The sequence below is a fragment of the Hydra viridissima genome, unplaced genomic scaffold (assembly GCF_058129835.1).
Source record: "Hydra viridissima isolate aposymbiotic clone 2 unplaced genomic scaffold, HvirCarnegie_v1 scaffold_14, whole genome shotgun sequence".
Taxonomy (NCBI): domain Eukaryota; kingdom Metazoa; phylum Cnidaria; class Hydrozoa; order Anthoathecata; family Hydridae; genus Hydra; species Hydra viridissima.
Window position 1 is genome coordinate 2,108,265 of NW_028324313.1, and position 24,515 is coordinate 2,132,779.

General features: G+C 28.6%; 1 protein-coding gene and 1 long non-coding RNA gene across 3 annotated transcripts; both read left to right on the forward strand.

The window, feature by feature from the left end:
• Positions 1 to 1,864: 1,864 nt before the first annotated feature.
• On the forward strand, positions 1,865 to 15,922 carry LOC149878777 (uncharacterized). Its single transcript, XM_090071726.1, has 13 exons — positions 1,865 to 2,187; positions 2,364 to 2,518; positions 7,426 to 7,519; positions 8,515 to 8,601; positions 8,759 to 9,005; positions 9,623 to 9,714; positions 10,013 to 10,174; positions 10,387 to 10,557; positions 11,083 to 11,244; positions 14,296 to 14,454; positions 14,636 to 14,815; positions 14,913 to 15,076; positions 15,660 to 15,922. Exons 1-13 carry the CDS (start codon positions 2,158 to 2,160, stop codon positions 15,736 to 15,738), a joined length of 1,782 nt encoding a protein of 593 aa, XP_089927852.1. The 5' UTR covers positions 1,865 to 2,157; the 3' UTR covers positions 15,739 to 15,922.
• Positions 15,923 to 18,224: 2,302 nt separating this feature from the next.
• LOC149878778 (uncharacterized) lies at positions 18,225 to 23,867 on the forward strand. Of its 2 annotated transcripts, none has more exons than XR_016446908.1 (3): positions 18,225 to 18,374; positions 21,357 to 21,466; positions 22,012 to 23,867. It is a non-coding gene; the product is annotated as an uncharacterized LOC149878778 (long non-coding RNA). The 2 variants fall into 2 exon arrangements; XR_016446909.1 differs by having other exon boundaries at positions 22,907 to 23,867.
• The last annotated feature ends 648 nt before the right edge of the window (positions 23,868 to 24,515 follow it).

Consider the following 24,515-nt stretch of genomic DNA (forward strand, 5'->3'; position numbering starts at 1 on the left):
TGTGTGCAAGGGCTAGGTTTTTGATCATTTAAAAACTGTTTATCGCTGAGGTCATTATTCAGTTTTAAATCAAGAGCTTGCTTTACACTCATAGTTAAAAGAAGAGGTTTTATCCAAAGCGTCTTTAACTTTCTTTTGATCTCTAAAACATTTCGCGAGGTTAGAATTATTTTGTTCTATCTCCAATTTTAAAAGTTGGGAGAAAATGAGTTATTAATTTTAGTAACTATAACTTTTAAAATACGCATTATTTTATAAATCTTTTTCTAAATAATTTGCTTAAGTATAAATTATTTAACGCATAAGTTATTATTTCTTTAAAAATAAAAACTAAAACTTTAAACAAACTTTACTTTTAGAAAAAAATCAAAAACTTTCTCCCAACGTTTAAACTTGGAGATAGAACAAAATAATTCTAACCTCGCGAATTATCAAAGATTTAATAACACAAAATATTAAACAGTGTAAAGTGAAAATTATGTAAAGTACTCAAAATGTTTCTGGTATATATGTGGATATGTCTCCATTTTGATAAATAAAAATCTCTCATTTTTCAGATTTCTTTGAAAATACATTAAAATTTTTAACTTCTTTTAACCATAAAAAATAAAACATAAGTTTTATGAAAAAACTGTTTTTACTTTTGAATAAATAAACATTGTAATTTTATTATTGTTAAAAAAAGGACACTATATTTACAAAAAAAGTTGTGAGGGGTTTATTGCCATTTTTTGTTGTTTTGAGTCATGTGCGCACTCTCATCAACAAGTGATAACTTGAAAATTTTTTAGCAAAAAATCACTAAGTTCAGTTTATGGAAAGGATGTTCGTATCGATGAGTACTCCTTTATGCAAAAACCTTTAACAAATATATTCAATTAAATCATGTTATTATACTTTTAATGCACACTCTCATAGTTATAATAATGTTAATAGTTCAATAGAATCTAAACTAATCATTTTTCAAATGTTTTTATTCATTTAAATTGCGGAATTTCAAATATTAAGTGTTAGGATAAAAACTATAATCTTCAACTACGTACGGACCCTACGTACAGCCCACAAAATTAGCAATTTTTGAGCTCCCATTAAAGTCTCAATATATTTTAATCGCGTGTTTTTTTACCCATATATAATGGTCACCAAACCCTTATGAAGAAGCTATTTCAAACAAATTTAAAAAGTGTCTCTGCAACAAATCATATGACAACTAAGAAAAAAAAGTTAAACTCAGCAATTAAATAATTCATTTGTTGAATAATCGCTTGAAGAAATTTGAAGTTGAACAAGATAAGAAAAATAAATACTGATTCGTTTTTAGATATCGTCAACTTGTAATCCAATAAACTTTTAATGCCACATAAAATAACTTTAATGATCATCATACCATCAAATTAGATAAGCATTTGTACAAAATAATACAAATATGTCGAATTTGTCTTTTTTTTAAATAAAACGGATTTTAGAAAAAACTAAAGCTGAAGTTCGTCTCGTCTTTATGTAGAAAAGGATTTATTTTGATTATGCGGCATCGTCGCTTGAATTGTTGCTTGCATTATTGCTTGCATTATTCAATTACGGCATGTTTTAAGAATTTGTCAAAAAAAAAAAATTAAAATGTCAGTTTTAACTAAGCTAAGGAGCGGTTTCAAGTAATCTTCTTCTTCATTACCAACAGCTGTTTTCTTTTTTTTGTTTTGCCTAGTTTTTGTTGTTGTTGTTGTTGTTTTCGAGTAGTGACGCATCACTTTGGTTCATAAAACATCGATCGTCTCCACCTTAATGACTTAATGCCTTACGTAATACATTTTGCGAATTTATTGTGATTAAAGAGCATAAAACTATTGCTTACAAAAAAAAGTTCAAATGAAACTTTTTGGCACGGCACCCTGGTATCGTTCTTCACTAACTAATATTTGATTACATTTAATCTTGGTTAAATATGATGTCTTTATTGATGTCTTTATAAGGCAATTGAACGTTTATTTTAAAACTTTAATGCAAAGATAATCTCTGACCAAGCAACTGAGATCGCTCAAAGAATTATATTTAAGTGGTCATGGTTGACTGTTCGACTATGTAATCTAATAAATGGATCCATCGTAGCGATAAGAAGCTTATTTGTTGTATTTCATAATTCCAACCTCGGAGAATATAATGGCTACCAAAACATTACGGATTGCTAAGGTAAATAACTTTTTTTTTTTTTTTGGCTCTTGATTGACTTTTTCTTTACTTTATCTGTTTGCTATTCATTTACTCTGTTCATTTTTTATCTTCTATTGTTATTTTTTTAAAAAACCTCATGTTTAAGGTAACTATTTCATAAAGTAACATAAAACAAACAAATCTTCTGTTTATAGTTAGACGAGTATCGTCGAGATGCAGAGAACACTCGAGAAGCACTCGAAGAAGCTGAAGAGCTCATTGCAAAGCAGAAGAGAGAATTAAATGATCTGCGAAACAGCGAAAGCTCCCTTCAAGCAGAAGTTGAGCGTTTGCAGAAGCAAAAACGTAGGTATGAAACTTAGTCCGATTCTTTTATGGGAAGCTTTGTTTCAAACTTGATCAGAGCAACAAAGAGCCATTGACCCAATTAAAATCTAATTTTCTTTCTAATTGTATCTGAATTTTTTTCGGGTGCAAATTTTTGTTATCAATTTCTCTGAATATTGTTTTGTTGATATAATTTAATTACTCCAAATTAGTTTTCGATAACTGTTTGATGAATACGCATCAAAGAATAATTGAAATAGTACGCGATTCTATATGTTATACCGATTCTATGCACTCTTAAGACGCAAGTTTCAACCTTAATTGCGGACAATGAATGTTTTATTGCGGACAATGAATGTTAACGTCATAGAATAAATAAGCGCGCAATAAAATACTTTAAAAGACAATCAGATTACAACTCAAATCTCATAATCGATAATGTTAGTAAAAGAAATATTACCATGGTGACATCTGCTCATTCCGTGTACGCACCCGAATTATTTTCGCTCAAATTGCTGTTTAATCAAAACAACATTTAAAATAAATCGAAAACAACGTTCAAACTGAAAACAAGGCCAGAGATATTTTTACTTTTATTTTCAGCGAAGTCCATTATTTTGGAACTTTTAGTTAAACGTACAATCTTTTTAATAATGTCAACAACGTTCAGACTTTTCTGCTAATAAAGGGGTTAGAACTGATCCAATTCGTTACCGGGATTGTAAATTTTTAAACTTCAATAATACAAAAATTTTTCCCCAGATTTTTTCTTTTTACTTCCCTATTTATTGCTCATAGGCTATGAGAGTTTCTGAAAAATATGAAAAAAATGAAGGATTGAAAGCTAAAATGGCCTAACCCTCAAATTTTCCCAAGTACTTTCTGTGTGGCTTGCTCACTCTTCTACTCCAAAACTATAATATTTATGGGAATTGTTTACTAATGTAAAAAAACTTATTTATACATGTAATCGTCTGATTTAATGTTTCAATTATAGTTTCATTTGGTGTTTTCTTAGAATCAAATCCCACAGGCTTAAACTAGTCTGATTGCACTGGTTAACAAAGTTTTAACTTTTTTTTGTCACAAATGTTAAAGCTTGAGTGTACTAGAGCCACAAAACAATAATATATCAATTAATAAAAATTAACACGTCCTTGTGATATCAAAACAAATTTTTTCGTAAAAAGTACAAAAATCAAATACAATTAGAGAAATTATTGTCTAATGTACAATAAAGAATTATGAGCTTTGTGAATATTTGGCTTCTGGTAGGTCCCTTCTAAGTCTCCAAAAATAATCTGCTAGGAAGCTTGAAATCTATTTCCCTTAATAGGGCTTCTCCATAAGGGAAATGCCCTAATGGAACCACTTGCCTTGTTCGTCACTCATAGCGCCCAATTTTGCCGGAAAGGAATCCAGATGAGAGCCCAGCATTTGAGTTTTTAAAAATATATTACATCCGAAAGCTTTATATGATAGTATACGTTCATTTGTTAAGTATTTGTAATTTTCTGCTTTATAATTTCCTAGAAAATTTCGGACAACATTTAAAAAAGATTTCCAGGCAAGTTTTTCTTGATCATTCAGTTTTTCTTCAAAACTTTTATTCTTTATCAGTTTCTGTATTTGTAGACCTACAATATATATTTGTAGACCTACAAATATTCGCTCTTTAACTTTTGCCTCGCTGAGTTTGGTGAATTTCTCATTCAGATACAAAAATCCACTGCCATTTTTAGGCAGAGTTTTTACAAAAATTTTTTATCAGGCTGAGCTTGGTGTGTAACGGCGATAAAAGTATCTCATCAGGGTTCACTGAAGGTTAATTTTTAACATTTTTATGGTCTGGAGTAAATGATTCACGAAATGGGCCACACTTTCTTAACAGAGTGATTCTTTCTTAATTTTGACTTGGCTGTTTTGTGTATTTTTCTTAGTTTTGAATTGGCTGTTTTGTGTTTTGACATGGCTGTTTTGTGACTTGCTTTTTTCTTGAGTCAAACAAAAATAAGAATCACTTACATAATCTTTTGGTTTCCGTCCAAATCATTGGTAAAGCAAATGGCAAATATCTTGATTCTTGTTTAGCCCAACCTAATTGGAGTCTCACCCAAGTTACACAACATTTACGTGGAATCCAGGATTTATCTTGATGCCCTACAGGATTCAAAATAGTCTAATTAGCTTTGTTCAATCAATGGTGTGAAATTTCGATGCTGAGATGCAAAAGTTAACTCTCCACATACACAACAAATACTATTGGGTTTGATAGAACACGTTCTCAGCACGTTTACGTTCTCTGCACATTTACGATTTAACAAGTGTAAATAAAATGAAAATTAATTGAATGCTATAGTTATACAGTCGCCTAAATGAAGTTATTCAAACAAAGATACGCATATGAGATCAGAAATGAATATGCAGTTGTTACAAAAAAACTACATGTTGTTAAAACTAAATTATTATATGTTTTTAATGAGGGTGCACCAACACAAACAAAATCATCACAAAGCTCGTGTGGTAAAATAGTTACCAATTGGTTCTCAGTCCTCATATCATGGGTTCAAGTTAGTAGCTAGTATTAGATAATGAGACTATTTTTATTTATCGAGTTATGATCTATTTGTTTGTAAGTCAGATTATTCAATCGCTTATCATTGACGGAGTTTGTGAATCTGGCTATGAAATGAAGTTTTAATTTCTTTGAAGGTAAGCGTCATTACAATTCTCTGCAAAAAAAGAAAAAAAAAAAAAAAAAAAATAGTAATAATTTTCAGAGCATATTACTTTATGAAGCCATCGTCTTGTTGCAATATAAAGGCAGCGTTAGTCATACTTTTCCTAAAGAAGTCTTACTTGAAGTTAAGTTACTTAAGTAGTTTACTTCTCCTAAGTTAAACTAGTTTGATACGGAATGGGGATAAAGTTGTTTGAAAAAATTGCTTTCTTCCTGGTATTACTTTTTTTGAAAAAAAAAAATTAAAGGAAAGGAAATCGCTATTTACAAATTTAACGAGTTTAATCGAACGGGACAAGAGGCGGGGGTTCCACCCTGGGTGCCACCCGAGCTAGCCACGCCTCTGGATTTTTTTTTCTTGGAATTTTCTAACTTCATATGTAGAAATTTTTTTTTTAAAGTTCGATTTATTTCAAATGACTGATTATAAGTTTGTATTTTATTTGTTACAAATTCTTTGTTAACAGAAAAACAAAATAACCTTTCATTACAACGTTTTTAGTTGCAATTAGTTTTTAATTAACAGCATTGTCTAATTAAGAAATTTTCATGTGATTCTTATCAAAAAAATGTGATTCATTCTAGTGAATTTTAATTTTATAACAGAATAAGTGACTATATGAAAAAATTTAAAAAAATTTTTTTAAAGTTATCTTGAAATTTTCCTTTTTATATGAAACGCAAACTAAAAACCAAACTTTACGGGGGGTTAACCTAATTTCATGAAAGGAAGTCAGCAGTTTTAATACCCGATAGCTCGAACACCCGAAACAAAGATCGATCGGGTTAACGGGCAAAGATAATAAAGGAACCAAAACAGGTACCCGTTCGTGAATTGAATTTTTTGATACCCGAAAACCTGTCGTGCACCTTCTTTCTCACTTCCTTGAGTATGGGAACGTTTCCGTGTTTGGCGGCCATTTAAGACGACAAATGGAATAAAAGTCAGGCAAAATAACTAAAATTATTTTTGAACAAAACTTTGAATACTTCTCAACATCTCTTGATTCTTTGCAACTTTAAAGCAATGCTTAAATGCAATTAGCACCTTGTGTAAAATTTACAAACACAAAACAAAGAAATTAAATTAACTAGCAATGCATTATCTGGTTTTTCAGCTTCGTGTTCATCTGGATGAACTGGCGGATCTAAAGATTTTGGAATGTCTTTTTGAAGTTCACTTCCTTCTTCTTCTTTTTAAGTATCAAAATCGCTTAGACTTTGAAATGACTGAGCACTTGACTGGGTAGCAAACATTTTCGAAATGTTTTGCTCTTTTACGCACGATTTTAATTTTAAAATTACAGCCTTTCTCACATAATTTCATGAAACGGAAAAAGAAATAATTTGAAAACACACAATTATTCTTTACAATAGCTTTTGCTGGTTTTGGCTTACCCTGGATTTTTTCGTAACAGCCAATTAGAGTCGAGCATTTCAAATAAAGGGTGTGATACAGTAACTTTGCCAATCAAATTGCTCGAGTAGCATGAAGCAATAAATTAAACTGCTAAAAAGCAAAAGATTATTATGATTATTGAGAATATATTTCTCTCTTTTAATAAATTTTTAGAAATATCAATTATTTTTGAACTAAATGGACCTTTTTCACAGAATACCCGACAACAGTACCGTTTTTTAACGGGTAATCGGGTTTGGTATCGATAGGATCAATAACTTTCGGTTACCGCTGGTAACCGAAATTTAATTTCCTGAAAGATTGAGTCAGGTTAGGTATGAAAAGTTTCAATTACCCGATCTTATCGGCATTATCGGGTATTACCCTTTGGGGTAATCAGGTCATTAAAAGATTTTTTGGCTTTTATCGGTGCCTAAACACTTTTGGAGCAACATTTGTTCAATTCCTATTGAGATTCGGACATTCCCAAGTTTAACAACTTTCTGCATTCAACTGCAGATAAAAGCCTTACTTTGATTTTCAGACCCAAAATCTTATACGATTCTTAATCAGCATTAAATTCTCCATTCAAAATCGGGTAGGGCCGAATAACTAAGCTTTAAGCTCCCTTCTCTCAACTGAAATTATAGAATTTAAAGTTTTTAACTTTGTCATAACTCTTGAGGTTAGCTTGATCTGTTGTCATACATTTTTGTGTTACTCAGATTTGTGTTGCATTTATAAAAACTGCTATTGTTAAATGTAGTTAACCTTTAAGTTAATTTTTAAGGTTACAAAGTGACGTCGACCAACTTAATGCAATTTTTGACCAAGAGAAAACCGAGATTTCAGATCTTGAAAGTAAACTAAAAAAGCAAACTAAGGTATGAATAATCCTCTATTTATCATCTTGAGTTATGAAAGACTATCTTTTAAAATAAAATTGGATTCTATTTTAATTTCTGCCAAAGCAAAGTCATTAAATTATTGAATTTGGAACAGATCATTTTGTAGAAACAGCATTTTTTTTTCTTTTAATAATACTTTGTTTTGCTTCATAAATTTGACTGAAAGATTTAAAAATGACTTTGCTTTGATAAAAAATGAAAATCGATACACATTTTAATCAAAAAAGACTGTTCTCATTTTTCCTTTCATAATCTGAAATTACAAAAAAGGGAACAAAACTGAAATACTGTTGTAAAATTGTTGCAAATTGTTGTAACTTGTTATAGTATTGTTGTAAGTAAATTTTTTCACATATATTTTAAAGTTTTAAATGTTTTTAAATAAATTCACTTTAAGCAATGTACTTATTCAGGCCAAAAAAATTTAAGTTAATATTTACAAATATTTTTAAATTAATATTCCATTTTTTGCATTAATTTTCTGATTTTAATTTTCAACTGAATTTTATTAACTAAATATTATTAACTAAATATTATAACTCTCTAATATAAATATTTATCTTAGAGAGTTATGTGAGACAAAAGGCCACTACTACATGAAAAGTACTATAACTGTACATGCACCTTCCCACTTATATTTAATAAATTACTGAATTCTTTTGAGAATTATCCTATATAAAGTCTCAAAAGAATTCAGTAATTTATCAAATATAACCTGGAATATACATGTGCAGTCATAGTGCCAGGCAGGTTTAAGTTGATTTAGAGTTTTAAAAGTAACTACACATAGTTAATGTCTGATAACTTAAAAAGAAATGAGAAGAGATTAATGTAAAGTTGTTTGAGAATGATTTAACAAAAGTAAAAATGTTTTTTGTAGATGTTGTTTGACTTATGCTCTCTATGCAGGATTAACTTTATGACTAGTTTTATTTGCACATATTTGCATATATGTTTTTATTATTAAAAAGGCAGTAGCAGAAGAAAGGAAATATTCTACACAACTTGAAGAAGAGAAACAAGATTTTCAGAAAAAATATGATGCAATAGAACTAAAAGTATGACCATTTATATTTTTAAAAATTACTTTTTTTAAAAAAAAAAATTTGATCTTTGTATAAATATAAAAATTATTATTATTTTTATTTCTATATTCATGTAAACAATCAATGCAATTTTTATTGATAAAGTTCTTTTTTAATTACTTTCTTATAGTTAGAAGCAGTTTTAGCTGATAAAAGAGCAAATGAAAAGCAAGTAGCAGATTTGGAGCTATCTAAAAAGGTTTTGCAGGGTAGTATTGAAACTTTGACAAATAGTCGAGACAATGCTCGTAATTTGCATGCTGCTTCAGAAAAAGAAAAAAGTTCTTTGCAGAATCAACTCAACGAGTCAAGAAATCTTGTTTCTGAGTTGGAAGATGAAATTCATAAACTGGAGGCAAATCTTGCAGCAGTTACTGGTAAAGAAACTTTTTTTAAAAATATTTTGTGAATTAAGCCTCAAAGTTTTTTCTAAAAAAAACTAAAATCCTAGAAATATGAAAAAAAAAAAAAATCTAATAGCAATATGGACATAAGACATCAGTAACCAGGAAACAGTTCCAAAAACTATTCCCTAGGTATCCATGTCAGTTACTTCAGTATCAATAAAAGTGGATAAAAAGGCACCCCTGGGTTGAAATGGATAAAGTGAGTAACTGAGTAACTTTTCAATTAAAACCAAACCTGAGCTAGGCAGAGTTTCTTTCTGTAATTGCATGATAAAAGAATGTGAAAAAAAATTCAAGGTTGGCAGTTTTGTTGATGATGCATTTGGGAATGCTTTATTATTAAATGCACCTTTATAATGATTTATATTTTTTTTTTTTATAGTAAATTAAACAGTTAAAATAAAGTTATAGTAAATTAGCTTTAATAGATAAAGTTATTTGTGATAAGTAAAGTGATTTTACATAAAAATTTTTAATTTAGCAAAAATCAAAGTTCAATAAATAAAAATCAGGTTTGTTATTCATATTTTGAGTCATTAGTAGTATCCTTTTTTTGTTATTGATGTGTTGTTGAATTTTTTTTCCAGAGGCATCAAGGGTTAGTAAAGAGCAGTATACCCGTGATGTGGCAGCCAGAGATGAAAAATTGGAAGCAGCCAAGAGCAGTCTTTCTAAATTGGTATATTAATTCTACATATATTATGTAAAATATGTAGATTATATATGTGTAAATAATTAAATATACTCAGCATATTATATAAATATAGTTAGATAAAAAAGATAAATTTCTAGTTTACTTCATTAAGTAGAAACTTGCATGTTGCAATTTCTTATCTGCCAATAACATAAAATTAATATATATAAAAATTATATTAAGTTTAAATAAATTGATTTATAATTTTATTTGTAAGCTTTTAAAACTGTAATAAATAAAAGTTTTGACCAAACTAAAAAAAGCTTCAATTAAATTGTTTTAGGAGAGAGATTCGAAATTATCCTTAGAGGAAGAAAAGAAACGTTCTGAACAGTTGGCAACTGCCAAAAAGAATTTGGAAAGCAGAGTTGCCATTCTGTCTGCAGAATGTGATGAAGCTAACAACAGGGGAGAAGAACAACAAAAATTAATTCGAAAACTCCAAGTAAATTAATTCATAGCTTAAACATAGTTTAATTTGGTTCTTTCTTCATTGTTGTAATCTTTTTTTTTTTTTTTAATATATTTTAATCTATTTAAAATAATTATTCCTAAACAGTTACTTGGTATAACCTTGTTACTTAGTTATTTGGTTACTTAACAGTATTTTTTATTTTTGATAATCCTTTTCTTTTCTTAATTTTATCAAATTGACAGGGTCAATTAAGCCAGTTAAAGGAAGTACAAGCTGAACTAGCTGAGATGAACGAAGTGAAAAACAATTTGCTCAAAAAATCATTAGAAAATGAAAAGCGGATGAAGAGTGCTGAAGCAGAGAACACTGTATTGGTTGAACAAGTTCAGTCTCTTGAAAGACTGAAGAGAGCTGTAAGTGTTTTAATTTTTTAACTTTTGTTGTACATTAAATGGTCAAACTTACAACGGTCAAACTTGCATGTAAGATGTTATTCTCATAATTTATGTTGATAAGTAAATTTTCAGAGCAACAAAATGTTGTGAATAGTTTGTAAAATGAAACAATCAGTTGATCAATCTCATTCCAAAAAAATTATTAGTTTAATGCTTGAAATGTTCCTACATAAAGTTGTACATACGTCAGTTCAAGTTTTTTCCTAATACAAACTGTAATCATAGTCACACAAGTGATGCTTTAAAGTGTTTCTACCATTTTGTAATGACTACACTAAATAAAATTATTTTGTTGTTAATAATCAGTTTCTGAAATTAAATATATTTTTTAAATTTTGCCTTTGAAAAGAAAAAAGATTTTATAGAACTTATTTCTAAAACTGATTTCTATTCATCAGTAATCATATGTAAATAGGAGCACAAAAAGGTTGTTAAGTTCTGTTATCTTCTATTATCTTCTATTATCTTTGCTATCTTCATCAGGTTGAAGAGGAGGTGAAAGAAGTTAGAAGTGAATTGGTTGCATTAAAAAATCAGCATCAAACTGCTATTGCTGCAGAGAGAAAGAATTTTGAAGCTAAGTTAGCAGAGTTACAGGAAGAACTGTCAGAAGAAAAAGCAATTGCAAATGATAATGAGCAATATGTAAGAATTTTTAAAACTTGTATGTTTATCTTTTATCAGAATGTTATGAAAAAACATAAAAACTGTATTATGGGCTCTCTGCAAAATAAGAAGGAGGTAATTTTCTTTTGGACATGACTGGTATTCATATTTTTTGAAGAGGTACTGAAATCTTAGTATCAGAAATCCAACAAGGTCATCAAGAACTACTAGTTTTAATTATACAAATGTTATTATTATTATTCATGAATATTTATAGAGTAAGCTTATCAGTAGAGATAACTGCTTTCTGTAAATGTCCTGTTAAAATACAATAATAAATTAAATAATAGTTTAAAATCAAGATAAAAACAATTAGTTAAAAACTTAGAATATGTATAGACAAGATAAACAATAAAAGGAAAATTCTAACAAACCCAAAATAGATAAAAATGTTAAAAATCAAATAGAATAGTGTTTAAAAAAAAAAAGAAAAAAATAACTTAAAAACTAAGGGTAAAATAAAAGAATCACTTTTTAAAATTTTTTCCTGTTGTTTTATTATCTATACATTTGTGGGTAAATAGTTAAAAAACTTTGCTCCCTTGCAGTAAAAACCGTTTTGAGAATATTTAAGTCTTACTTTGGTTTAAATTGATATTGATTTATTATTTTGTGTGGTCTTGGTATGATTAACACAAGAAAAATAGTTATAGAATTTTTATTGCATAAATTATCAGTTAAACAAATTTTTTTGCATAAAATATCAGTTAAACAATTTATCGTATAAATTATCAGTTAAACAATTTATTGCATAAATTATCAGTTAAACAATCATGAACAAGAATTCATGCTCTTTTTTCTTTATCATTTTAATTATTAACTTTGGCTTGATATTTTTTCCATTTAAATTCCATTGCCTAATTATTTGAAATGTTCTGCTTTCTGAGGGTTTGACCTTTTGAATCTAAGTTCATTTAAAATGAGGTTTGAGGTAGCGCAGTATGTTGTATTGGTTTATGGAATTTATATTTTGCGTTTTGTAAAACAAGTCAAGATCTTTAAGTTAATTTTTTAGTTGTTCCAAAAACTATACTTTCAGTTTTTCTTTTTTTTTTTTTAGTTAAAAAATTGTTGATCTCAAAATAATAAGCTATGGAAATTAAATCTTCAATTAACTTTTTTTACAATTTTTATATAATCATCTTCAGAAATCTAAATAAAGCTCTTGTCAGCAACATTTACTTATAAAAAGAATGGATTTAAGGATTAGTTGAGAATAGCAAAAGAATTAAAGATAAATCCTTGAGGTACACCACAAGTTATTGACCATTCATCTGGCAAATCGCCATTGATCTCTATGGTTAAATAAATAGTAAAGAAACATTGCTTAAGGTTAAGTAAATAGTCAAGTTTGTTTGCTCTTTATCTGCAAGCATAAAGTTTATCTATGATTTTTTTGTGATCAGACAAATAGATTAAAATAGAGTAAAAAGATTTAGACAAATCAAAAAAGACAGATTTGAATACTTTATTTTGATCAACTTGTTTTTTATATGGGTCTATAAGTACGGCTGCAGCTAATTCAGACAATCTTCTTTTAAGAAAAAAAAACTGGACATAGTATAATAGAATAATTTGTTCGAAATATACCTTCAGTTGGAAATGCACTGATCACTATATTATTTTAGAAAATATAGGTAGGATAGATGTTGTTCATTGTTTGGATCATTTGATTGTTTTGATTCGTGTATTGGGATAACAGCAGGCATTTAACCTGTTTTCAGAGATACATTTATGATTATAAATGGTTAAATGCCTAGCTAAAATAGAGGTGTTATCTTTTAAAAAACCTGGTGAAGTTCTGTCCAACCCACTAATTTTATTACACTTTAGACATTTAAGCTTTTTTTTCTATATCTATTCTTAAGATATGTTTTAAAAAAATCCTTTGGTTTGATTTTATAAAAGTTTATGATGAATGTTTTTAAGTAATGTTAGTAAATATAAAATTACTTTTGCAAGTTTTCTAGCAGTTGATGAAAAAAAGCTACAAAAATGGTTCGAGTCAATTAAATTCTCCTGAAATGGTTTTTTTATGGAATGGTAAAATATTTTTTGCCACTCCATAAGAAAAGGGTAGTAAATAGTAACAAAAGGTCTTTAAAATAATTTCTAAACATAAACACTCAATGTTTAAGCTTACTCCATGTCTTTGCATCTCCTGTAACATTTTTATCTATGCAACAGATTTTACTCCCTCCAACTCCTGATGTTCAATTTTTCTTGAAAGTTACATTTTGGTAAAGAATAAATATTGTCATTATCAATTTATTCCTTGATAAACTGAAGTTATGAAGTATTATAATTTTGAGTGCCAAAACATCTATAGTATTGATGAGACATGTAACTGTAAACCTGAAAAGAGAGTTGCAGATAAAGCTGTAAAAAAATCAGCACCAATCTTGTAAGGGAAGATATTATGAGAACAAGGTACATTGATTACAGCTATGTTTGTGTTTCCCTAGGTAAACTTTAGGAACGCTTCATTTCTTATGGTTTTCAAGGCTGAAGGATTTTCAAGGCTGAAGGATTTTTCATGTCTTCAGGATGTATTGACATGGAAAATCCTTAAGCCTTGACAAACTTCTTTTGTTACATCGATGCATCATTTAGTAAAAGCATGTAAAATCTACAATTAAAATTTGTATTTACTTGGCTAGATAATCATGTTTCCTATTTACCGATTGATTTATGCAATAGTGTAATTTGTGGCCACCATAATTGTAGACAAGCGCTACCTTAGCCAGTAACACTAAAAAATATAATAAAGGATTTAATTAGTCAGTGAACCATTTCTATTTGATTTTCTATTTCTATTTGATGATGAACCTTTGGCTTCATGTGATTTCATGTGGCTTCAACTGATTTGAGTTGATTGTATTTAAAAAATCAAGCATAAGTATTGTTTGATGCTCTTTTTATGATTACGAAAATGCTTTAAGTGATTCAATCCCCCTGGCCTTTTTAAAAATTTACTTTATCCTCCTGTATCAATTCGAGTTTTTTTATCTGATATTTTTTAAACATCAGATCAAGAAGTTAACTAAAGATCTAGAAACTGCAAATAGCAAGCTCTCAGAGCAAAAAGAGTTGATCAGGAATAATGAAGCAGCCAAAAGTCGTCTTGAAAAGCTAAACAAAGATTTAGAAACAAGCAAAGAAATGCTGGATTCAACTTATCGCGAAAAGGTTTGAATATTCTTTCGTCACCTAAAATAAAAATAAAAAATTAAGAGCGTTGAAATAATTAACAGCGATTTATTACTTTAAAGTTTTGGGTTTTGTACTGCAACGTTTTTTAATATGTATGAAATAAGCCGTTATAAATATCTTCTTTCATTGATTTTTCATTTTGCTTCCGTCACTACAGTTACGGGAGAATGCTGTTACGTTAGAGCAAAGATTGATTAAGTTAGAGCTGGCTTTAGAGAGTGAAATGAAGGAGAGAGAGAGTCTGTTCAAGCAGCTTAAAAAAGCAGAAAAGACCCTTGGAGATGTTGAGGCAGACTTGTTGGAAACAAAAGATGGAGAGGAAGCTGCTAAAAGCCAGGTTTTTCTGCTTTGATAATTTAAATTTTTCTTTTCATCTTATTTTGCTTAAACTTTGCCTTTCGAATTTTAATCGCTTGTTGGTTTGTTTGTTTTAGTTAGAAAAAGTTTTAAAGAAATATGAAAATTTGAGACGAGAAAATGAAGAGCAAGCTGATACTATTACTCGTCTCACACACGCTAAGTCTTCTTTGCAAAGTGAAGTCGATGAAAAGGAAGAACAACTGGACCAATTTAGAAGAGACTTAACTCGAAAGGACGCGTATGTAACTCGAAATGTTTAAAATTAAAAAAAAATTTTTTTTTATTTTGAGAAAAATAAAAAAAAAATTTAAACTCAATCGCATAGAACTTTTCCTCCTCAATGATCATCAAATTCTCAATGATCATCAAATCCAATATTGGATTACTTTAATTTTATTAGATGTTTATCTTTCTGATAATCTAAATTAAACTTTTGTAATGTAAAGGTTTTGTAAAGAATGTTCTTCATTTCAGAATGTTCTTCATTTTGTTTGAGGGGTTTTGTTAGAAAAAATGCAAAAACTGGTTATAAAATAGTTGCAGCTCGTCTAGGCAACATTTTGTTGGAAATAAAATTTAAAAAAAAAATCACATTTGATGTATTGCTTAACATGAAAATAAAAAATTTATCTAAAAATTATTTTTTAAAGAAACCCTGATTTTATGCTGGCTGATAGTAACGTATGTTCTTGCTTTTAATTACGTCATTGCGATTAACACATCTCGCATTAATAATTTATGGAACGTAAATGTGTGAAAAGGTATTTCAGTGTGTAAAGGACTTGTGATTACAACATCTTTCATTATTTTCTGAAATTTAGGTTCGGATCAAAGGCTTCATCGCGCTCTCGAAGTCGAATGGAGCGAGTTGACGATGTGGATTATGATCTAGAAGAGTAGTGAATTAATTGTTTTGACCAACCGCATTGTAGATAGTTAGGAAAAACGAACGGACGATAAAGAAAAACGAATTTCAGGGATAATTTAAGACTTCAAATAAACCGAATCTTTTTTTTTTTTCTTTCTAAATTGTATTTGTTTATAAAAATGTAAAAAAATAAAATTTGTAAAAAAAAAAAAAAAACCTGCATTTTTTATGAAAAAATTTCAAAATTTTTTTGAAAAAATTCATGAGAAATGTTTTTTTTTTTTTTGGCTCTTGCTTCGCATTTAAAACAAAGAGCACTAAACCAAGTCACGTGATAAGGAATATAAATCCAGGTTGAGTTTGTGAACAGTAAAAAAAAAAAAAAAAAAAAATTGGTTTTGAATATTCGTGATGAAGAGGCTAAAAGTTCAGATAAAATCATAATATTTGTTTTGGTGTAAGAAATTCTTTTTGAAAAAATCTTTGATGGTTTCTTGTTGATCTTTTGAATTGATCTATCCGAAATTCTTCCAAGACATGATCTAGCTTCAATCCAACAACAACAAAGTAGATGAAGGGCTAAGTTAATAATGTATTTTTTGAAAAAAAAAAGGTTTAAATTGGATGAATGACTTTTTTGAACGGTTTTAAAAAATGGAAATTTCATCGTTCGTAAAATTGTTCAAACCAAGAATCGTCGTAAAATTGGATGAACGAGTCTTTCGAACGGTTTTAAAAAAATGGAAATTTCGTCGTTCGCAAAATTGTTCATACCGTGAATCGTCGTAAAATAGGGAGAACTGGAATAAATTTTTAAAATAATTTTGGAATGTTTCTATGATAAAGAAAAGTGTAGTTCATATATTATTATTTGTGAAAGGTTCGAGGTGAGCAATGGGAGCTTGGGAGGTAACATGAAGCAAATTTTTCAAGAATATATAGAAATGTGGAATGGACTGGTAAACCACTCATGCAATCTTTAAAAAGTTATGCTCATTTACTGTTACTGTTTGAGTGACCAACTGAGAGCGATCTATGTCTGCTACTTTAACTTTATCATTAGATTCTATTTGGTACTATTCAAGAGCTTTTTGCATGCTTTTGAATAGTACCAAATACTTATGTATTTTTTAAAAAAAAACATAAGTATTTGGTACTATTCAAGAGCTTTTGTACGCCCTTGAATAGTACCAAATACTTATGTATTTTTTAAAAAAAAAAAACAGAGTTGTGTTTTTAATAATTTCAAAGTTTAAAAAAAATATCAAACTAAATATTATCGCAAAACAAAAACTCAAGAACTAGCTTGCGGAGAAATGCACAAATGATTTTCAATTAGCTGTAGTTTGAATATTATGTATTTTTATCAGTGTTGACTGGTTAGTGGATAGCAATTTTTTTTTAAATCATTTTTGTTATTAGGTTTTTTATTATTTTGGTTAATTAGTTGAATATTATTTATTTATACTAAACTCGTGCACAATTTGCATTTTTTCAGATTGTGTATGCGTTATCTATAAATTGAATGTGCAATCTACTGGCAAGTCAATATTCAACTAATTATCTCCATGCAACTTTGTCATTATTTTTTATCAAGATAATTAGTCACAAAAAATCTGAACCATTCAAAATTACCTCTTCTGCGTCAATAATGCTGTTTGGTCATATTGCGATTGAAGAGCTGGTTTATTATCAGAGAAGACATATTGGTCGTTGGAGAAAAACTTTGCAAAATCTAATCTTGATCATAACAAGCAAACAATTATAGAAAATATAGAATGTGCGTGACCTTTTTAGTGGACTTTATCTTCTGCGATTGAAACAAGAAAAAGCGAATTGCAAGATTAAGAAAGGATAAAATAGTATGTGCGCGACCTTTTTAGTGGACTTTATCTTCTGCGATTGAAACAAGAAAAAGCGAATTGCAAGATTAAGAAAGGATAAAATAGTATGTGCGCGACCTTTTTAGTGGACTTTATCTTCTGCGATTGAAACAAGAAAAAGCAAATTGCAAGATTAAGAAAGGATAAAATAGAATCTGCGTGACCTTTTTAGTGAACTTTATCTTCTGCGATTGAAACAAGAAAAATCAAATTGCAAGACTAAGAAAGGATAAAAATAAAGGTTTCCAAATAAGAGTATTGTAATGTAAAATATTGCGGATATTTTAAAAATTTCAACATTTCAAAATCATTGCCAAATTTATATCATTACCTAAAACCAAGATGGTTTTAATGAAAATTTTTAGTATTTATAAATATTGGTGTATCGTTTCTCAAGAATCTAACGAGAATGCAAAGCAAACGCAATTCATATAATCTAATTGAAGTCATTTAATTTATCGCCCTCTCTTTGTAAATTGATGCGATTTCTTATCAATTTCGAAGATTTTGTGCACAAAAAAAATCATTAATTATTGATGTCATTAATTATGCACATAATTAATAGGCATAGTATCAAAAAAATGCTTTAAAACTTGATTTTCTTATTTTAATAATTTCTAAGCAAAAATGTTCGTTTTTGTAAAGTAAAAATTAATCTTTTATCAGGGGGAAGAGAAAAGATTTAAAATAAGCGTCGGCATTATTTTTCCTTCTTAATGCAAAAATACGATGGTGGAGGTGATAGCTTGCTAAAACCTTTTAACTGGATCAACGCTCTTAAACAGGTAAACTCTATTCAGATGTCATTATTGTAAATTTTTTTGTTTGGGTGGTTACGGTTGATAAACCAAAAAAGGTGTTAGCGATTTATAAACCAGAAATTCGTGCTAAGGGTTTGAAACCCACATACAAACTCATTATTTAAATTTATTACTGAAATTCATATTTTAAGTGTACAAAAATTTATCTGGATAATTTAGAAAACTTTGGTGGACGCAAAATGGGGTGGGGTGGGGTGGGGAAAATGTTGATAAGTGTGACATGGGTGTGGGGGGAGGGGGAACTTGTAAACTTGTTTAACAGTAAACTTTTTTTCCGCTGTCAATTTTAAATACCTAAATAAAAATGGTTTTTAAATTTTTTTAAGAAGAGTTTCATTTAATCCTCGGTTGACGTAACTCAGGAATCGTCAGAAATCTCATTGCTTCTAGAAAAGAATATTGCGAAAGGAACCGTTCTAATGGTACTATAGGAAAGTTATATTGTTAGGTTTAAAACTGATTGTGTTTAGTTGATTTTTAGGGTCCTAATAATATCAAAAAGAAATGATGAGCGGCTGACAACATTTTTTTGTAGGTATAATTGACATTTTGTAATGTTAAGCTCCAGCAAATAAAATTTTGTGAAAACAAAGCATTTTTAATCTGAATTTCATTGAAGATTCACAAGCCAATTACTTAAGATTATTACGCAAAAATTTATGAACAGCGTGTCCATTTCGGAATTCTGCTTAGAACTGATATAAAAATCTTGCTAAAAATTTAATAGAGATTTGCCAAAACGTTAAATTAACAATTGAAGTATGCAATGAACTTATTTTGAATAGTTTCTCAGTTTCGGAATTTATAATCCCTTTAATAAAGTTATTGCAGATTATAAATAATCGAGTTAAAAATGATTCGATTAAGAAGTGGAGAAGTTATAAATATGCGACTATATATAAACTCGCATTCAAAAGTCTCTTTAGTAGCAAACAAAAGTTGAGTCTCCTTTATGAAAGTCAACTGTTTATCTCTCAATTTTCTCTTCTCTATGTTAACTTCCTTGTCTCGCTTATCTACATTGTAACACTAGAAAAAGATGTAATAACTAAATTTAAAAACTTGAGAATTAAAAATTTGATTTGTTGACGAGACATTTCGCAGAACTCTTATAAATATCATTTTCTGACTTAAATTATCGACGACACAATAATTTGTTTTATATCTACCAAAAGGATGCAATATATTTGTTAACTAATTTTATAATTTTTATATGTGTGTGCGTGTGCGTGTGTGTGTGTGCATGTGTGTGTGTGTGTGTGTGTGTGTGTGTTTGTATATATATATATATATATATATATATATATATATATATATATATATATATATATATATATATATATATATATATATATATATATATATATATATATATATATAAAGAGAGAGAGAGAGAGAGAGAAAGAAAGAAAGAGTAAGAATGAAAGAAAGAAAGAAAGAATACACCTGTAATGGTACCATTTGTAATCCACAGGGTCAGTTTCAATCCCTTCTAATTTCTAAATGGTTTAATCAAGTTTCAAATTAAAATTTAAAAAAATCTTTATCGTCGTAAAAAATCTTCATCGGCCTATATAACGATGAGTGGTTTGCGTTCAACAAGTAATCTTGGGTGTGTAATTCTATTCATACAAAAATTAGAACTAATTGCGTACGGAAATCGGACAACTAAACACCAACTGTTAATGGATGAGAAAATCTATCAGTCTGCAGACTTTAGAAAGCAACTAATGTAAGCAGATAAATTGGTTTGTGAACAAAATGGGTTCATTGACAGAAAATTAAAAATAGGTTAAAGATGTCATTTCGTTAAAAAATTGCCCTGTATGCTGTCGATGTATGCTGACGCTGTATACTGTCGATATACATTGTTGCAGCAATTTAATATTCAGCATTTGTACAATAATGTCCTTAAAACAATTATTAAAATTTTCTAGAATTATCATAAAGCAATAGGTAGTTTCAAAGGATAACTTTATTGAGCTGTCGAGCGAGAAATCATTTTAAAAGTAGCCTTTCAAGTTAAATATACATCTCTTGTATGTGAAGAGTTGCAACTCTTGCTATTCCCATTGTTTTGTAAGCTTTGTAAGATCTCTTGTATGTTGCAACTCTTGTTATTTCCATTGTTTTGTAAGCGTTATGTTTCTGAGCGAAATCAAATACATTTCAAGTTCACAATAGAGAAAAAGAAATTAAAAAAAAAATAGAATTAACGAGTTTATAGGGAAAGATTGAACGAATTTTAACAAAAAAAAACTTCAGTTGATTTTCTAAATTTGTTCCTAAATTCCAATTTTAGCTAAGAAAAAATTATGATGTAATAACGATAACTTTATATTGGTAGATTAATGATGATAACTATATGTAGAAGATTTACTATGATAAAATGACGAGCTCATTCATAGTTTGATGTTTTAATTGCTAAAATAATGATGCATCGATAATCACTAAAAGTATCATAATTATACCAATCAAGATTATTATGTAGTAATCTAGTTACATTAAGGCATAAGTTACACTGATTATAATCGCGCTAATACGGAATGCGGATATTGGACAAGTAATCAATAACAAACAAGGTCATCACAGTGCCTACAAGGTTATAATAACCATAAAAACAGCAAATAAAATGTTTAGATAAAATTTCACATGCTCATGATGAAACGTGATCATGAAAATATTGAATGAGCAAGAGTCATAACACTCAGTCGGAATTCAACGTCCCTAATCTTTAGAACGCCATCTATCTAAGCTCTTGCTGGCTTGTAAATGCGGTAAAATTTAATTCGCTATTATAACCGTAAAGCAGGTCAGCGCAAAATCTAAAAGCTGCTTAGCTAAATGCGCAACTGCTGATAGTCGCAGATAGAATGGGTTTTTGTTTCATATTCAGTTTTGCTTAATTTGTTACTCAGATATTTGAAGCAACCACAACATTTTTAGATCACGTATACGCTAATATTCACACTAAACTACGATTTAAACGTAAATTAGTACTTTAAAAGAGAAATACGGCTTTGTAAATGACGAATTGACCTGCGGCATCTGAGAAGGTAAAATATCAACATATTTGCTTCTTTTTTTAGTATTTATTTAGCGGGCTGGAAATCGTAAGTGAGGAGGTTAAATTTTATATAAATAATTTGAGAAATAAATGAAAAGACAAACGAGTGAAAAAAATATTAAAAATTATTAGTATTATTTCTTATTTTAATTTATAATTTGTTTTCATTTATAGTTATCTTTTTTTTTTAGTTATTTTGGAACCTTTTATGATATTTTATTTACAATATTTTAAAACTTTTTTGTATTTGTTTTTTGTTTTTTTGTTGTTTTTTTTTTGTCGTAAGTATTAATTTCTTCATTCTTCATTCTTTTTTAGGAATGTTTGACTTAAAAATTATTTTTAAAATTCAAAGAATTCTTCTATTTTTTGCACGCCTCACATGTCCACGCGCTGCTTTTTGTTTCATTTCCTGTGTTGACTGAGTATCTATCAGATTTTTATCTATATTCATTGAGAGCATCAATTGTTTTCTTTTTAACCTTTATTTCAATAGCTATTTTCTTTGAATAAAAATTTTCTTATTATCGGTAGTTCGTTTGATATTTATCGGCGATTTCGGTGAACCGTAAAATTAAAAATTAAAGGCTATTGCAAAATTGAATACGTGAGGTGAAAGATAAAAATGATACTGAAGAAAATGATGATGATGACAGTGGTTTGGGGAATGATTTTGATCATAAAGATTATCACGATGATTAAATTGGTAATCATGATGATAATTATGACTGAGGATTACAATTTTTAAAAAACTCTTTAAATGCTTCGCGAAAAGTTAAGTCAACTACACCGATACTAAAGAACAAGAACAAAAGTTGAGAAGAATTTCTCATTTTCATCAGCCATTTTTTATTAATAGTAATAATACTTAATTCTAGTAATTTAATGACAATTTTTATTAATAGTTATTCAATGAAAATGAGATATTCTATATCCGTCGGCATTTGCTTTTCATAGTCGCCCATACTTTAAAAACGTGATTAATAAGCGCGTCTTTCAAGCACAGTGGATCTTCATTAATTTCTACAAAAAACCAGCGGCTGTTTTCATAGACTACAAAGAGGCTAGATTCAGTCTAATTATATTAAATATATTAACTATATTAATTATGCGCGTTCTTAAAACTAATTATAAAGTTTTTCAATATTATTCATCATCGTCGTCATCATCGGTCGTCAATGTAAGAGTCATCATTGTCGTTTCCTAATTTTTTTGAATCCTTTTTTTTAATTTAAAATATCTATCTAAATGAATGATAATGTTTGTAATATTTAAACAAACGTTAATTATTAAAATCTGAAAGGCGAGCGAAGATTTTTTTGCATCGCACTTTTAACGGTGTTCATTTACAAATTAAAAAGTTCTATTATTGCTCTGTTTTGATTTTCTTTCTTATTGTTTAATTAATATAAAGCTTGTTTTAACTCAGGGTATCTAATTCAAGGAATTAGGCAAACCCTTTAGTTGCAACCTATAACAAAGAGTGATGTGGAAGTCACCAGCAGTGTATGCATTGTGAACATTTTTCTTAAGTTCTCAGCTAAAACAAGATCTTCGATGCTTAAGATGATCTTATATACCAATACAAAACAATAATCGTATACAAATTAGATATTTGCGAGCAAAGAATTGTAAAAGATTTCGACTTAAATATGAAAAATGAAGCTTTGTTATTCTTTAGCTTAGTTCTAATCTCATCTTTAGCACAAATTTTAAAAACCTTGTTTTGCAGGTAAATTTTGATGCATCAGCAACTTTTATAAACGATTTCTAATTTCAAATGACGTAAGATTTAAGATTTTTGATTGATTTCATTTTTTAAAATAAAATTTTTTTAATACCTTTAGTATTTTGAATACATAAATATGATTAACAATATTTCTTACATTTTTAAAAGGAAGTTTATAGGATGAAAGCTGCATATATAACTAGAAGTTAAAGCTTGTGTATTGAGCGTTTGTAATTAATTAGGATCACGTGTATGAAAAACGATTGGTTGATTTTTAATCTTCGGTTATATCAGAGTTTTGCATATTTCCATCAATATTTTTTATCTTTTTTTTGCGCTGATATTTGTTAGGGTTTTTGAAAAAAAATTTAAATTACATTAATAATGCTTTTAATTGCTTCGTTTTAAAAAAAATTAATGGTTTGTTATTTATTTTCCTGTATCAAAACTAGTTTTTAAAAAAGGCTCAAGTTTGCTTTAGTAATTCAGATTTGCCTTTTTTATTTTGCGATGCTGAAACGAGCAAACAACAACATTTTATGTTGCATTGTTTTCATATCGTTGCTAAATCTAAAAAAATTATCAGACGGTTTATGGTTTTGCAACGCCAAAAGATTTTAACTTCAAACTTGCAAAGCTGATTTGATCAATAAAGTAATTATCACGGTTTAAAAGTAAGGGAGATATAAAGGTAAGGGAGATTGTAAACGTGTAGATAAGTTGTTGATTGAGAAGGAGGGGGGGGTGGAGGGACTTCGGAAATCTATGTATTAATTTAAAATTTGTTGTTATTAAACAGTCCTGTTTTTTTTTTTTTTTTTTTTTTTTTTTTTTTTTTGTTAATTACCATTGCTGTTATTACTTATCACCAAGATATGTAATTTTAAAGACTTAGATACAAACATTTTGAATTCCTCTATGCATATTTCATTTAATCTCTTTTAAAGGCTTATGTATTAAATGTTTATAAAAATTACTGATTTGAACTGAAGTGACTCGTTTGAATAGATATTAAACTTCGTTATGACCGGATAAGACAGAGATGATATTACGTTTGTATATCGCATATGTCCTGTAGTTACGATTTGGTTGACGCTATTTTAAAAGACAGTTTTTCTTTTGCCGCCTGACGGACTCTTGACAAGGTGAACTCATGTTATTGTGAGTGTCCAATTTGAAAATAATGTCAACTTATAAGAGTAGATGTTTTGATTGATACTTATAATATTGATGCAGTACAGTATGTGTTAAATTTTAAGTGAATTTTATCTGTCCCTTCATCGTTACTTCAATCTTAAATATTGCTTAT

What these genes read in the sequence shown, in the direction of transcription:
- LOC149878777 (XM_090071726.1), top strand. Translation starts at nt 2,158, where the DNA reads ATGGCTACCAAAACATTACGGATTGCTAAG. An exon ending in AACTAAAAAAGCAAACTAAG is followed by an intron (nt 7,520 to 8,514) that starts GTATGAATAATC and finishes ATTATTAAAAAG; the next exon opens with GCAGTAGCAGAAGAAAGGAA. An exon ending in AATTAATTCGAAAACTCCAA is followed by an intron (nt 10,175 to 10,386) that starts GTAAATTAATTC and finishes TCAAATTGACAG; the next exon opens with GGTCAATTAAGCCAGTTAAA.